The sequence below is a fragment of the Triturus cristatus genome, chromosome 11 (genome assembly GCF_964204655.1).
Source record: "Triturus cristatus chromosome 11, aTriCri1.1, whole genome shotgun sequence".
In the NCBI taxonomy this organism is placed as follows: Eukaryota; Metazoa; Chordata; class Amphibia; order Caudata; family Salamandridae; genus Triturus; species Triturus cristatus.
The window spans coordinates 165,945,469-165,963,192 of record NC_140594.1 but is presented as its reverse complement, the minus strand read 5'-3'; the positions used below and the strand labels follow the sequence as shown (position 1 = coordinate 165,963,192).

The following is a 17,724-nucleotide window of genomic DNA, read 5'->3' as shown; positions in this document are numbered from 1 at the left end:
CGATTTCCAATCTTCAACCGGCTTATCTGGTTTGTGGATAACCACAATAGACGCCGTACGTATCTCCGCTGGAAGTTGACCTGACTCGAAGCACTCAGTATAGAGGTTCATGAGATGGGGAGCCAGCAAAGTCACCATGGGCTTAAAAAGCTCGATGGGAAGCCCGTTGGGGCCCATTGCCCTGCCGGACCGAACATCATGTATATCCTTTTGGATCTCCGTCCCCGTGACATCCGCCCCCAGGGCCTCCCTGCCTTCTGGAGAAATGGTCGTCACCTCAATAGTGGCCAGGAGATCAGCCGACCACGGGGCCTGAGACGTTGGGGAGCTAGTATAGACTTCCTCATTATGGAGCGTGAAAGCGTCAGCTATCTGTTGAGGATCAGTGAGGAGCGCACCCTCCCGAGTTGGTTATCGCATGCACCCATCTAGAAGCTTGTTCCTTGCGTTCCAGCCATGCCAGAAGTTTGCCTGTTCTTTCACCCTGCTCATAAATCCTATGTCGGGAAGACAGAGCACGCACCGTGGCGTCCTCCTGGAGAAGCTGTCTGTAGTCCTGCCTCTTGAACATAAGGCTATGCTGAAGTGAGGGGTTAGGATCACGTGCCTCCGCCTACTCCAGATCTGAAATGTCCGACTTTAGCTCAGATACTCTCTTCAATCGCTCGGCCCTGTGGCCCATCATAAGGGACAGTGCCCTGCCTTTAATAACTACCCCAAAAGCCCCCCATAATGTCACTGCCGAGGCAACAGAGCCCATGATTTCAGCGAAATAATATTCTGCCTCTTTGCAGAGAGCATCTTTAATATGCGGTATTTTAAACGCCCATGGCTGTATAGTGATGATTCCCGATACTGTTGAAGGAACTCGTTATTCAAAGCAGTTCCTGGGAAGCGTTTGCATGAATAAAGAGGCTTAGAGATTGTGCAGGGCTACTTAAGGAAACAACTATGTTGCATTAAGTGGAAAACACCTAATCACACAACCTTAGCTCAAGCCTTAATTAGATTTTGGGGAAACCAGTAGAACAGGAAGTTGAAATTAACGCTAACGTGGGCAGTATTTTTACACACAGGCCTGTAAAAAATGAAAAACCAGCAAATACTTGTAGCTTTTACTCAGTAAAAATATTAAAACAGGAATAACAATTAAGTTAGGAAATATTCCAGAGTTTCTTTAAAGTACTCGTTAAGTAAACAGAGCTGAATTTACATATTAAAACACTAAAGTTGGTGAAGGGTTACCAGTTCTTCTTCAAGTCCTAGTGCCTGGTCCCTCTTGGATCTAAAAATACCAACAAACAAAAAGGTGCTATCCCTTCAGTCCAAGAAACTTATGGGACTACCCGAGCTCCATCTCCGTGGACAGGGCAAATAAACACCGGGATCCTGTGGTTGGACGCATTGGAGCCTGGGAGTGGGAGTGGGAACGCAAACCTCCTTAACTTGCTCTAACTTTTTCATGTCATGTTCTGGAAGCAGCTGCAGTCCATTATTGGCCTTGATCCCCAAACGCGCCTGACAGCTGCACAACCATCGCCGTGGTTGTAGAGCAACATGCACAAAGCCCAAGAGAAAGAGCAACAGTCCCTTTTTTATTTCTATTATTTTGAGGTAACAAAAAGTCTGCAAATACATTAAATAGTAAAGGATAGCTGTACTGGTTGTCTTTCTTCTATTTCTACGATTCTTGGTGTCATGAAATAAGCCTAGGTGGTGCCCACTGGCAACCACAGGCACAACTTAAGTGCTGCCCCAGCTGATTACAGACCTTCTGCATATACGAACACATGAATGACCCTTCACTCCACCAACAGGGCTACAGGTGGCTCCCATTGCAAGCAAGTGCCTTACGAAACAATGAAATAAAGAAAGAAATAAAAGAATGCCCCCCTTCTTTAGAGGTGTTTCTTCCCGTATGACGTGGCACCAGCACCATTTTGGAATGTTAGCACAAAAGGTTAGAGTCAAAGACTGAATTGGCTGCTGTATATCTAGCCTTAGTCCCTGCTTGACTGAACGCATCTTATTCAAAATCAATGTAAAATGTTATTTTATTTACAAAGACCCACCTAACTGAAGCATCCCTTGGCCAGAGTGTTTGTCTTCGGCCCACTCTCCTTCGTAGATGTCGCCGTTGGCAAAGTACATTCGCCCCCAGCCGCTTCTCTGACCACCCTTCCAGTCCCCTTCGTAGTATTCCTTGTCGGAGTAAAAATGTGTCCCGTAGCCCTAAAAGGAAAGCAATCGGAAAAATACTTCTAAGCTTCCTCGTGTTCCAAATCAGACATTTTCATAGCGTTTTATGTTTCAACTCATCCTGACAGGTATCTTAAACTTTACCTCCAGTTTCGGCACACAGTAATTTATCATACTAGTGCAATCTTGAAAGGATTGTACGTCAAACTAACAACATAAACATCGAGCTACCAGCCAACATACCGAGGACCAAAATATCGAGAAGGTAAGTGCACATAGGTGAGTACAGATTTACTATTCTTAACTACACACCTACGTACCGTGATAATAGTCATAGCGTGTCAGCTGAATTTGGAGCCAAGACAGGAGACTAGCGTTCTGCATTAACGTCTATTTACTCCTTATGAGCAGCACCTTCAAACGGTGCAAGAATCAGAACGCAAAACGACTGCACAATGAATGGAACTCTCAAGTCCAAATGAATCTCCTTGTCCTCCATGTTCTTCCTCTTTTGTTTCCCTTTTTAGGTCTCGCCTCACCCAGCGCATGCGCTGGTCTGGCGAGACTTATTGACAGGGCTCCAAAAAGTGTTACCAGGCCAGCCTAGATCTACAGTGCATGTGCGCGGGCGAGTGCGTCGTGCTTTACCGCGATTACTATCACTTTCGCGGCCGCTTTGATGTTTGATCGTGATCACTTTCACTTTCGCCGCTTTGCATAGCCAATAGGTCTCGCTTTTGGGACCTTATAAGTATTTAGTTCTGCAACTCTTGCATGGCTAAACACTTATAATGTCCCAAAGGCGAGACCTATTGGCTATGCCAATGCTTGTTGTTTGCTGCTTCTGAGCAGATAAGTATTACACAGTGTTTTTGAATATGCTATATTGTATTAATTATGAGGTGTTAAAGAGATTATATGTATCTACAGTCAAAAACTACAATTCCTGTTTCACAGAATCAGTATTTAATGATTTCTGTGATCATAACTTTTACTTACGGCTGCAGCATAATCTGCATTTATGACAGCTTTTCCGCACCCATGCATAATATTAGGGATGCAGATATTGCTGTTCTCAGGAATGGTGCAAAAGGTCAGGCTACTGAGAAAGTAGACACCAAGAGGTTTTAACGTTGTTGATATTCACAAACCTCCCTAAAGTTTTTCACATTAATTTGTGCAATTTTCAGTACCAGAGAAGGATGGCGTGAGGGTACAACACACTCCCTTAATTCACATGGGTGTACAACAGGATCTATCCACTTGTAAACATTTTTTAGGTAGAGGAAAAACTAAAAAAGAAATAAAAAGTAACACAACTGTAACCTGACAGATATTCCTCCAGCAATTTAGGTGACTATATGGAAGGGTATGGTTTGCATACATTTCTGTGACCAAGCAATGGGTTGGGTTGTATCTGAATTCCAAAATTAGGACCTTTTTGAAATTGTGAGGTGGATGCTGGAATTTTGAAAGTTCTTTTTCTTTGTGAATTGGACCCAGAATCTACAGGAGTAAAATAAAGGCCGATGGTATCCTGCGGTGTCAGTGCAATACTAAAGAGCAAATTCCAGTTTTACGAAAATCCAATCGTACCTGTTCTAGAAAGTCAGAGGGTGAAAAACAAGAATATGAACTGCTAAAAATGATTTACTTTCCTTCAACAGTGAAAGATGCACATTCCCTCAGGGACAGCTAGGAGGGTTGTTTACTTGGGCCTAAATCCTGTGTATTTACAATTAGGTAAAAAGGTTGGTGCTCCCCTTTAATGTCAGTTCAGAAGGTCTGGGGAGTCCTGCTTGCAAGATAGAGTTGTTTTAAGAGAACCACTTTAAAATAAATCAAAACTCATGTTTGTAACACTTCTGACAATTTATTCAAACCAGGGTATAATGTTTTTAGAGAAACAATCAGTAAGAGGATTTGAAGGATATCATTAAAAGATTTTCCATAAAAAAAACAGCAAAATGAACAGTTTCAACCTATTTGGTGGTTCAATTAGGATTACATTCTCAAGATCAAGTGAAAGAACTTCATCAAAAAAGTAGCAAAAATACATTTTAAAGCATTTACTACCCAAGTGTTTTGTAAGATACGATATATTTTAGAGATTACTGTACAAATATGAGACTTTCTCTTTTCAACGACCTCACATTAAAATTAACTAAAATGTGGTAGTATAAACCCTGTGAAAATAATTTTTGGATTAAACAGAATAAGTATGTAAAAGAAACTGGTTGTACCTCCTGTAAAAGGAATCTAGGGAATTTCTGAAAGTATTATCACAAAAAAGACTCTTTTTAAAAGCAAAAAAGAAACTCATTACCAGTTTCATAGATTTTCGTGGATGTCACCTAAAAAGATCAAAGGAAGCAAATAGCATCAAAATACACAAAGCTCACATAGTTGACAACATTTAATTTTTCAATCTCTCCTGTACCATCCCCACGATGGATCAAATCCAAGTTTAGAGGCCCAATAGGTCCAACAAAAATCACTATTTAGCCCCCTATTTGTGCTTTGTCCAGAGTGAAACACTAGATGTACTTTTGGTTCAAAGTGTGTACTTCTATTTGAATAATTTCAGCAAGTCCTCAGCATTGCAACTCAAATGGGATCTTCTCCAGCTATCTTCGTAGCCTCTTGGGTGAAAGCATAACTTCAGGCAACTCTGTCCACCAATTGCCAAACGCCCGGCTTGTGTTTCCCGGAGATGTACCGCATTACACCGGCCAGAATCGCGCACCAACTCAGAATCAAGAGATCCAACAGCATCAGGAGGTCTTACGAATGTTACTATGGGCAGATGTAAGCTATAGAAATGCTCGTCACATTTCACAAGTAGCCAATAGCAGCGTTGCTTGCATAGCCCAAGTTGATGCAATCCCTTGCAACCACCCACTTACCTCATTTCCACTGCTCATGAGTGGCCCCACTTCCTGTTCTCCCTCGTGGCATGACCACTAGTCTACCGGAGGAGCTAAGGCCACAAGACCTATCCTGTGTCCTAGTTGCAATTTGCAGGCTGTCTCCTTCTCTTCTGCCATAGTCTATACCCATCCATGCCGTTTTATGTTCTGCTCACTTCTTTTTGGGTGTAGGTACAGAATATTCTGTACCGAATATTGAGTTACAAGAACATCATGACCAAAATATTGAAAACCAAAATATCAACAGGTAAGTATGTATAGGTAAGTATAGATTTTCTATATATAACTCTACATAGATGTACCTTGATGGTTTATATACATATAAGTTACGTACATGTGGAGTTAAGAATAGTAAGTCTATACTTACCTATATGTACTTACCCGCTCAATATTTTGGTCCTCAATATTTTGGTCACGATGTTCTTGTAATACAATATTCAGTAGTAAATATTCCAGAATCCAACCCTTTTTTGTTATTGCTCGAGATGCCAGATAATGTTGGCGATCAGAGATTATTGTTTTCTGTGCTCTCACCCCTGCACCTCTCTTCATCTGCCCCCGCCACCCTGCAGGATCTAAATAGACTGAACCTGACCATTCTTGCATTCTAAGGCCTAAAAGTCTCTTTTCATATTTTTCTACTTCTGTTTCTCAGTAATCAGGAGCTCTCATCGCTGTTGGAGGGCCCCTGCAGAATAGGTTGTTGAACTTAATTTCTCAGTAGAAACACCATCATTTTGCTCTGATAACTCTAAGCACAAATGTCTGCTGAAATCCTGTTCCCACCTCTTCCACTGATTGAGTCCATCCCACTCCACAGGTAAACACCTTGTGTGATTGTACTCCACAGTGTCGGGTTAAGGTCAAAGGAGTAACATTGGGCACACAGGTGTGAGATTCACTCAGAGAGTGAGATAAAGGGTAAGGTCCACAACCAAAGAGTGAAACTGATATCCAAGACATTTTACACACTCAGTGAGTGAATATCACTTTTAAGAATTAACACTCATACTCAATGAGTGAAGCTTTAGACCAAGGTATGGGAGTCACACCAAACCAGTAAACCTGTACACATAAGTTTGGAACATTGAGTCTTACAAGTAGTTAGAAGGTCTGTGCTCCAAGTACTAAAACCTACCAACAATGACTGAGACCATACTCCAAGAATGAAAACTCAAATTCAATCAGTAAGACTGTTCTCCAAGGTTTGATATTAGTAGCCGATGCAAGAGATTGTGCATCAGTATTTGAGGTTCACATCCTATGAGAGAGCGATAGACTGTGCCCCAAGACGAGAGGATCACGAATTACACCCATTGAATGGGACTGTACTTCAAAGCGCTAGACTCAGAAACAATTAATGAGGCTGTCTCTGTCTCCCTTGTCCCTGGTATCCTTCCCCACGTTTGGTCTAGTACAGTAGACTTAACACCTACCCCAAAGTGGGCTATGAATCTCTGCCATGTTCAGAGTACTCCATTAGGACAGAGGTTTTCATGCCAAAGCAGCTGAATCTGGCATTGAAAGAGCCACTTGGATAAGGAAATTCAAGGGAGGGACGTGTGGTAGTGTCCAGCAAAGTTCACCAATACCTTTGTTGGATTGTTGGAGGGTGGAATGTTCACCACCATCTGTTGGTACTAAAAACGTCACCTAAGTTGGGGTACATGATCATTATTCATATAACTTGTCTCCTTAAAATTCTATGGGTGTTTACATCATATTAGGAACAAAATACTTACCTTTGAGTGAAAGATAACAAGCCTTAGCGTTTTATTAGCTTTTTTATGGAGGTAATTCAGCCAAACATGAAGCTGGATCCGCTGCTCTAGACTGGACGGCTGGTCCGCACGTTGGTAGAGCCATTGACAAAGCCATAGGCATGGCTGCTAGGGAGAGGACTCTAAAAAGAGTAGGCGCAAGCAGGAAATCTGCCCTTTTTATTGGATTTGCCACTAAAATTAGACCCTAAGTTCTTCTCCATCCTTTCAAATCACTGCCTCTGTATTATTTTAAAACTAGGGTCTGTGGATAGAACGCTCCCCATAGCCCCCAAATGAAGTATTCAGCCTCTCTAGTGATGAGGTTCATCTAGAGATCCCATCCTTCAAGTAATAGTCAAGAAATAGTCCTAGACAATGACCAACACTGCACTGTGCCTTATGTGCCCCTTCTTTCCAGAAGACGTGGCAGGGGAGTCCTTCATCCCCAGCCCTAAGACCTAGCCAAAAAAACACATTTTATTTTGAAGGTCCAACCCCTCAGACAGGCTAGGCTCTCAAATCAACCCTCACCTTAGTCATCTACTATTTTAAACAAAGGTTCCACCTTCTATTCTAGTTGTTTAGTTATCACTGTCCAGGGCTGGAATTCCTCAAGGCACTGGTACCCATTAGTTTTTAATCACTAAGGGGCATATCAGCAACAACCGGCGATAATTATCGCTAAGCACACTTAGCGCTAGGATAATTATCGCCGGCTAGCGTGGATTTTTATCGCTGAGATAGCGTGCTATTAGCAACGCTTATCTCAAAAGCGATAAAAATCCTAGCGCTAACTGCCTAACGTGAGATTACTGCTGGAAACCCAGCGATAATCTCACAAAATGTGGCGTTAGCTTGATGATAGGGCCTCACAAACTTAGCCATGATATCCACCTTCCATAGGATATCATGGCTAAGTCAGTCCTGAAGCAGGCGTAAGGAAAGTAGCGATAACAGGGGTTATCGCTACTTTTCCTGCCGCTATGCTTCATAGCGTGGGGCTTGATGATAGGAGAAATGTCGCTTAGCGACATTTCTCCTGTCATGTCAGGTCAGGAACGCACACTTTGCATCTCATTAGAGATGCAAAGCTGGGCGTTAAGAATAGGTGCGCTAATGCAAGGTTTCACGCATTAGAGTGACCTTGCTAATTAGGCGATAAAATTATCACCGCTTTTTGGCCGAAAACAGCCACAAAAGCGGCGATAATTTTCTATCGCCGCCTTGTAAATATGCCCCAAAGATTTTTATGCCATTGGCTTGAAAAGTTTCACCCAACTTTGAGTCCGTCAATGCTCTCCATCCATATGTTGTTCCTTCAGCTCTGAAGTCTAATGGGGCCACCTCAATACACAGCTGCAGTGCCATAAAAACGTTTTCAGCATTTATTTTTTCTATTTTCTTCCCATATCCTTGGCCGTCACACTTGGGTTGTCTCTCTTCATTGAAAGGCATAGTTTCCTTACAGTCCTCCAACCCCATCCTCTTCTGCTTTTCCAGGGGGGTCTCAATTTGGCCGCTGTCTTGCAAAGGCAGACTTTCACTCTGGGTGCAGCTGCCTTCTGGGGTTGCTTCTGCTCCCTCCTCAAAGGGACCACTGCCTCGAATTCCGGGTGGGCTGTACCTATTGGAGCAGGACCAAATCTGACTTGCATAGGCCTGGTCGCCGTTTATGGTGAGCAAACAAGAAATGTCTGCTGAGGGGTGCTGCTGCCACACAACTATACCACAATCTCTAGACGGGCTAGGCACCAGCACCTCTCCCGGGGGAGGTAGAGAGAGGTCAGTTGACACTGGAACTGAAGGTGGTGCAGAGAGTGAGCTTTGGGCCTGGTAGGTCAGGAGAGGGATTCAGGCTGAATACTGACCTGAGCGGTCAACTAGTACCAGCTCCTTACACAACCGCTCTCTGATCACTTGTGGTGTGAGTGGCGATTTGCAAAGGTTCTACCATGTATACCCACTTGCCGGCCAGCCCTAGGCCTTTTCTCTGCAGTGTCTACATATGGGACCTGTGGTGGTGTGACAGATGTCTAAAGACCTTGGAAAATAAACTGAAATAGGAGAGAATTATGTCAATTCTCATTACTTTGATTTGCAATTTTACTGCAGAGCTTGCTAACTTGCTTTACCATCTGTGTCTCTCTCTGAAGAGATTGTAAATTCCTCTCAAGCCTGAAATTCGTTTAGGAATCTCTTCTGGGAGACAAGCCAGCAACAGCTTAATCTGCAAGAGATTAAGCGTGATTCTAGCCAAAAATGAAAATTAAATATTGGCAGCTCCATAAAATGTTTCTATGCACTGCCCCCGACTCAAGCCTATGACAAGCTCATGCACCTTCCTTAACTTTGATGCTGCCATGACACTACTAAGATGGGCAGTGCCTTCGGTTGGCCTCTCAAGTAAGCACGGGCATCTCTAAGGAAGAGTGTTTTAGAAAGTGCTACAGATCCGCATTCCACCTCTCTTTGACCCTATCAGTGCTGTGCTTTGTGCCCAGCCCCTTTCACTGAGATGGTTCTCATTTAGAAAACTTGTTTTGCCTAAAGGCACCTCTGGTTGAGGTTCTCTTGGAGCAAATTCATGCCTTGTTGATGTATTTATTAATTTATTTTTGATTATTCATGAATTTTAGATCCATTTATTGATGTATTCATTACTCTTTGGCCTATTTATTAATTTATTTTTGGCTATTCATTACTTTTTGATCTATTTATTGATTTATTTTTGTTTATTCATGACTTCTCGTAGAGTGCTAAGTATCACAGTGCAGTCATTTCAGAGTGCTAGCCCACCAGGTAGACCTGAGAACGTGTTTTTTTCTCAGTCATACATATATGTCTGTTAACTTGGTTTTAGCGCTTTGCAAAACACACTGAATCAATATTTAATACATTTATCAATCAGGAAAGGGTTAAATTGCTTGATGAGGCCATCAACCTTTGGTAACTTCAGCTACAACACGTTCTACGACACGTTCTACATACAAAAGCGCCCTGGCAAGGGGGGAGGGGCCTGCACGCACAATGACACTGAAAGGGTTAAACAGAGATGTAAGGAAGAATCACTCGGCCCAATAAAGCATGTTATATGGAGCCAGTGTGACACACAAAGTAACACTGTTCTTAGTACCTTACAAAGGTCACATTTCACGTAATTGCAGTAATACAGCACAGGTAACCTGGGAAATTAGGTCATCCTGCTTGGGAGATTGCATGTTACAACTTTACAGAGGAAACAGTAGATCTAATAATATGTTGACATGGACAACATATTATCACACGGTCTGAACCACAAACCTACCACTGATATTGAGTTCACAGGAAATGCTAAAAATGTGTGTTTGCAACAAACTGCATACTGCTCTGTTTACTATCTTACAGTTCAGGCAACCAAGCTATTCTACATACTAGGAAATGGACGATCTGAGTTATGAAACAGAGGAAGAGAACAAGGATTTAATGGGATTGGATGACGATGCAAGGAAATTTAAGGAATAAAGAATCCTCTCACATACAAAACAAGCATTTGCAATGCAATAGGTTTCGCATTTCTGCAAGTTTAAACTATTGGCATTGTAAATGACAATGCCTTTTATTTATGTTTTAAAAACCAAAACTTAAACAAAAGGCATTTACCATGCTAATGAATGAAACTCGCGTAAATGCGAGATCTAATGCATTGTTAATGCTTGTTTCTTATGGAAAGCTGGGAAGCCTAACTCATGCAACTCACATATTTTTCGGGTTGCTTTCGTTGTTTAACTTTTAAGAAGGTAAACTTACAAAATAAGTTTTGGGAAGGCGCACCATTTTAAGCCCTCTGGAAATGACAGTATCTTTAAAGCTGTATAGTGGGAATTCATTTTATATGCGACATGAACGCGGGAAGAACATTTGAGACAAGGACCTTTTGATGTTTACCTAATACTCGTAATATGGCCACATTGTTTAAAAGTCATTCGACAAACTTCCCCATGTTTGCTTCCGAGCACACAAACGCAGTGGTCATATTACAATATGTGTTTATAACCATAATGGGTCAGTAGTAATATTGTAATGCAAGCATATTTAGAATATTCAGCTAAACTTTATTATGTGTATTCTCTGTATAAAATATTCAAAGCACTCATATACAACAGTGATGTCTATGTTTTTATTTTGTGAATTGGAAACATTGGCCTAAAACATTTTTTAAATTCTTGAAGCGCTTTGATCCTCCTTTTATTCGTAAAATGTCCCTTGCCGATGGATGTGCTCTAGAAGTGCACGTATTCATGTGGAACCCCAGCATACCATGAGTTGGGCATTTCTCCCCAGGAAGCAAACATCTGTTTCAGCAATAAGGGACTTTCACACGTTACACGGATCAAAATACAGGGAGGCAGGCGAGTTGCCATTACGCATAGTAAAGTATACAGGTGAGTCATTTAATTGCACATTACCCATCAGATATGTAGTTGGACCATAATCTCGTGCAGAGTATTCAGCTGCCTAACAAGTACAAAACAAAATAAATGTGACCATGGGTAATGTAACTGGTGCTCATACAGCACTCCTATACCTTCGGCTCGAGTTCGCGCTATATACATCGCACAAAACTATACGGGGGTATTACTCTTTAAAGGGATGTCCCACTTGAAAATACTTTGAGGCTTTTTTATGTTCAACAGTGCCCCCAAGTGGGTTAAGCTAGTAACAGTCTTTCTTTGTTTATGGTGCGATCACTTTCACTTGTCTGAATGTCGCGAGCGGTACGTGTTCACATCGCCTGGCGCGTTCACATCGCCTGTCCAGGCGCGCACATGTCCTGTCCCCCTTCGGCCAAGAAACCAACAACAATAGATCTCGCCAAGGTGAGCAGAGCGCATGCGCTGCGTCGCTAGGCGAGACCTAAAAATGATATTCCATGCCCCTATAAAAGAACTCTGCCTGCGTCCTCCTGCCTTCAGTTTAGTTTGAAAGTCCTTGGTGTGTTGCAATATCGTCATAACGTGCTTAGGGGGATACTTAAGTTATGCCAGATATTGTGATGCAGCATACATTCCATTGTTGAGAAATCTTACATCTATCTGTATCTCAGGTGCAGGGCTGTCCCGGTTGGGGCGGAAAGCAGCCTGTTTGCCCAAGGCCGGCTCTTTTCATCGCCTCATGCTGCAAATCCTCAATGTATTTATATATCACAAAAGCAGTTTAAGGACCTTATTATGCGTTTTGCCGGTCCTAGAGCGGGCGGCATGCCACCGCTCCGCTCCAGGACCGCCAAAACTCTCAACTGCCCGCCCACCACATTACAAGTAATTTTGTAGTCTGGCGGGCTTGCGACATGGAGATCCTGCTGCGGTACTGTTTAAAGGGTGATTGTGAGCCTTAAACAGCACCGCAGCAGGTCCCCCAGTGCACGTTCCTGCACGGGATGGGATGCACCATGTTGTGCTTCCTTCCAGTGCAAGAACTGGGGGTGCATAACTACAGGGGAATACAAGTGCCCCCCCTGCATGCACCCCAGTGCACAGAGGCACAAGAGGGCCCTGTAGGGCCCCCTTTGTTTCTTCACCACGACTCTTTTCATGGCAGTGCGACGCCATGAAAAGGGTGGCTGTGAGGCAACTGAAAGGCTCGGTGGTTACACTGCGGCACCGCCAGCATATTTTGGCCTTGAATAAATGTCAGATCGCCGCAGCATCTTTGATCTGCGGCGGTAGCAGGGGTTCAGTGGTGGTCCGACCACCACACTTATAATACTGTGGGCGGTCCAGCAGTGTGGCAGTGGTTGGACCGCCACCATGACTACTGCAGTCCCATGCACCGCCGTAGTCATAATAAGGCCCTCAGCGTGCTTTTGCAATATATTCATGTTGAGGCAGTACCATCAGCACCACTAGGTGGCGCCATGCACTGCTTAGGCACCCAGTTCCGCAAAAGCTTCTGACAAGCCTGCTCAGCAGTGACTGTTTGTGTCAGAAAAGGTTGTGATCTATGTAAAGGCCCCATTACAGACAAACCCATTGCATCTCCCACGTTACCAAGAAACCATTGTTAACAGCAACTATCACAAGCTTTTTTATCATGTTTATCACCATGGAACCATTTATTTTGGGGGCACAGCACCATGAACTTTCTGCTCACCACAACCCACATAGATGTGCAGATCATATCTAGCGCCAAAAGTGCTGATTTTATTACAAGACCGCAGGCTCCTATTATGCTGTACCTTCTTCCTGCTTTAATTCATCACCAGCAAAGTAATTTAAGAATAAACTGCAGTGTAAATTGAAAACAGAAGAAATTACATATCCCATGAGTTCAAAGGTCAAGACTACACCGTGATGTCATAATGCTAGTGGTAAGTGGTGGGCAAATGATCTTACAGAAATATTGCATCCCATGGGTGAACCCCTTTTTAACCATCTCTTATTGAACATCCCTGGTCTACAGAGTGGTCTCCTGCAAACCATATATGTGAATAATTTAGTTTCCATATATATTAGACAAACCCATTAGATACAGACTCAAGTCTGAATGCCCTCATCCCTCAGTACCCGATAAGGCTTTACTTACTCCAGAAAAGTCAACTGATAGAACTTGGAGGTCGTGTGAAGGCAAACCCCTGGATACTATCGGTGCAATCATTAACATTTTTGAACATGGTGAGCATGCCAAAGAATCCATTTCGCATATTGATCCTTCGATACTTTCAAATTGGGTGCAAAGGGCAATTTGCTTTATAGGTAATGGTAATATCGCCATTTCCCAAGAACACAGAAACATCATTTTTATTATTTTTGCAAGATAATTACAGCGGGCATAACCGTGACAACATGAACCTATGCATCCATCTGCATACTATGGTTAACAAACATATATCAGCGTCATCATCCTTCTAGGTATGAACATTTTCCTCACTAACCGGTGTCAGATTTTTCAGATCACAGGACAATCTAGGGAGGATTGTGTGGGGGTGGTCACAGTCAATGGGGCACGTGTCCAACTACACAAATAATCGCAGTTGCAAATATAAACAATGCAGTAACAAGGAAAGAAAAATGTAATTGAGAAAGAAAAGTAAGAAAGTAATCTGGAACTAGGTGTTGCCTGCTAGGGTGTCATTAACAGTACTGAGGGCCAGATGTACAACGGTTTTTAGCATGCGCAAACGGGTATTAGATCCATTTGCGCATGCTAAAAACCTTAGGCCCATGTACAAAACCTATTTTGCGAGTCGCTAATCAATTAGCAACTCACAAAATAGGTTCTGCGACTCACTATTAGGAAGGAGCGTTCCCTTCCTAATAGCGACTCAGGAGGCATGTACAAATGTTTTGCGACAACAACTGCGGGCGTAAAGCACTCGTAAAAGTAGTTGGTAATGCAATTGCAAATGGGAAGGGGTCCCCCCCCCCCCCCCTTTGCAAATGCATGCAAAAATATTTTTTCATGGGAAGGCAGGGGTCCCAGGGACCACTGCCTGCCTTTAAAAATAAAATGAAAACGTTGCATTTTTATTTTTCTAAATGCAGCTCGTTTTCCTTTAAGGAAAACGGGCTGCATTTAAAAAAAAACTAATTTATTTAAAAGCAGTCCCAGTCATGGTGGTCTGCTGAGCCCCGCAGGCCACCATCCCTGGAAGTGCTAGCCATTCCCAATGGGGTTTGCAAAATACGAGATCCTCATTAATATTAATAAGCCTCGCATTTTGTGACCCCATTGGTAATCGCAATCAGTGTCTCTAACACTGTAGTACATAGTAAATTGCGACTCACAATTTGCGACTCGAAATCGAGAGCAAATTGCTAGTCGCAATTTACTATGGTTGTACATCTGGCCATTAATGTATTTTCTTCAAGGGAGATGGTGTCTGTGGGAACTCTGCTTGCATATCTAGGGTAGTCCATGGGGAAGGATTCAGGGACCGAGCACTCGGATGGGTGGAGTAGAGTAGAAATGAATTCCCAGCCAGGAGGGATCCCATTCCGTCTTCACTATCCCCTTGCTGTCAATCGTGGGGCAATTGTGCAATATTGAACTCCAGCCTGTGCATCTTCTAAGGCCTCGGGTCGCGCAAGGCCTCCCACTGGAGGGACGATTCCTCGCAGTCCGCCCACTCAACACCTCAGTGCTCCAGCACAGAGGGGTCGGGCCATAGGGATCTTTCGGGGTGATCACAACGAGGTGGCGAGTAAGTATTAGTGCCAGGTCAATACATTTAGATGTTATTGCTTTCGTTTAAGGCCTAGGGAAAAGGCCCAGCAAACAATAGACCGGCGTTTTAAGAATGTGGCAACCCATGGCCATCGCGATGTATTGAACAATTGTTTCCCAGTAATGGAAGCGGTGGGGTGGGGGGGCACTCCAACCATATTACGGAAATCCCATCCACCACTTTACATCTCGAGCACTCTGCTTGTGCCTCTTTGAACATCAAACGTATTTGTTTAGGTGTAAGGAGCACTGTGTAAGAAACACAATTGGATGAGCTTAAACCTAGCATTCCTTGAAGTGCAGGTGTGCATTCCATAATAGTGGTCCAATCCATGTCCGAGATCGCGAGATTCATTTCAGTCACCCATCTATTTTGTAGGTCCCCCAAGTCCTTCTTGGCTTGTCGAAAAAGCGCTTTATATAGCAAGGTAATGGCTTTAATTGTACCTGGAGTGGTGCATATGATCTCTAGAGTATCCTGGGTTGGTGACTTGTCTGCCCTGTATGCCAATATGCCTGGACCACAGCCCTTACAGCACCATATGTTAAAAAATAATGTTTTTTTTTTTCAAATGTATTGAGTAGAGTCGGGAAGGGTCTAAGTGTATCGTTCTAAAAGAGGTCTCCAAGGGTTCCGAGACTGGTCCCTTCCCAATTCTCAGTGGCATTTTCTCTTTGGGGGCAGAGGAGCGTTGCCCCACTAGGTGCTAGCTGCATAAATTAAATCCTTCTTTCCATGCCCAAAGACTAGTGGGCTCCCTGGCTCTGTGGGGCAGGGCGTTTAACAGCAGGGCATGGCCAATCAGGCAGTGAATGCCAATCACCTCACCTGACGTCTAGTGTGCATCTCGCGTTGGACAGGTCTTGATCTCTGTCCGATGCAACATGCGCACTTCAGGCCTAGAACCCAGCACTTTGTTTGTGAGCTGGGAGAACCCAACACTGCCTCTCTGGCCTCCTTAGGAGCGTTGTGTTCCCTGCTCCGGCCAATCGCTGGTTTGCTGCCATGCAGTTTTAAGTTTAAAGCTGCATATGAGCAAATCCCGGATTGGTTTGAAAAGCCTGCCCTTGCGAGCCCAGGCCTTCCAGGAAGCGCAGGGGCGCGATGATTAAGGGCATAAACAATTACTCTGTGGCTTTATTTCAAAGCCACAGTGATTGGTAATGCCATCACATGACCTACCGAGGGAGGAAGTGAGAGCCCGGCAGCCAGCCCTGCGCTCTGCGTTGTGCAGCACACAAAAAAACAGCAAAAGGCCATTGATTGTTAATATGCAGGAAGGTGTCCCTTGCTGCACATAAACAATCATTAAAAAAATGACGTTTAGCAACTTGTATGTGTGCTGCCATTTCAGATTGTTTATGTGAACGACATCTTCCTGTACAGAAACAATCTTCCCCTGCAACGCAGGCACCCTTGCACTATGGTGCAAGGGTACCTGTGTTGGCGCTAGGTGGCTTAATTAGCGCCAGCACAGGGGGAAACGCAGGGCTGCACCGTATCCTTGTAAATACGGTGCGTTTCAGAAGTGGCGGAGCGTGGTGTTAATCCAAGGAGGCTAATGCCGCGCTCCGCCACTTCCTCGTAAATATGCCCCTCTGTTTCCCTTTTCTGTTAACACTCCATTTGAAAGATAAGAAAGTGGAATCCTCATCTGCTACCTCGAGCTTCTAGAATCTCACTGAACACATGGAAAGCCTTTGCAGACAGGATGAGTAACTACATGTTTTTGCTCAATGAATTGTCTTTATGGAAAAATCCTCTTATTATACAAATTGCCAAAAAGGTTTTCTGGAAGCCAGGGGCTATTAGAGGCATCTATGCTATGAACCAAATCTACCTATATTTACTTTAAAATTTTAAATATACAAAACAGGGCATCAAAGATATCAGTGTCTCTGTAAACTAATTTCTGATTGAGGATCACAAGGTGGAGGGCTGAATCTAGTGAGTGTCTCTTCTCCTCCTTTTGTGCTAAGGTTAATGGTTAACTCTGCGACTGCATTTTCTAGATAACCGAAATCTCATCAAAACGATCTGCATTTGGACAACATATGTAATATCTGGTATGTAGATTTAGGTCTTCCTTTGTCGGATTCCGGTTGGGCCTCTATTCTTGGTGACAACATTTCTGAATCTCTAGACATTACTATTCTGCTTTCCCAGCAAATATTGATCTTCAGGAAATACAGAGGTCCAGCACCCACACGCACGGCTGTTTCCTTTTGCCCCCTGGTGTGATCTTGTGACCAGCAGTCTGAGTTTGACTTCTGGAGGGAGGTTTTTACATACTTAAGTCTTATTTTAAATTTGAACTAAAAGGTTCCCTCTCTGTTGCATTATTGATATGGGGTTAAATGACTCCGTTCTTTATGTTCTCACAAATGTACATTTGGGATTCATGCATTAGTTGTTGCTTAGAAAACAAAAGTTACCTTCATGGAAAACAAGACAAAAGTTTAAGGGGGAAACTTGGTTAAATGATTTAGCTCATCTAGTTACCATGGACAAATCTTTCAATAGACATAATGGCACTTTATATACATGTGAAACACTATGGACTAAATTAAATTACTATTAATAAGAATCTTCTACAATGAAAGTGTCTCTGTTTTTATGTGGTTTGTCT

The 17,724-nt window shown here is 43.2% G+C and overlaps 1 protein-coding gene across 1 annotated transcript in view; it reads right to left on the bottom strand.

Moving 5' to 3' along the window:
* Positions 1–17,724, bottom strand: part of MORN3 (MORN repeat containing 3) — a 273,245-nt gene that overhangs the window by 122,697 nt on the left and 132,824 nt on the right. Inside the window, exon 4 of the mRNA XM_085636381.1 lies at positions 2,073–2,232. Within this exon, the coding sequence (XP_085492507.1) occupies positions 2,073–2,232 (160 nt within the window). The remainder of the gene's footprint in view (positions 1–2,072; positions 2,233–17,724) is intronic.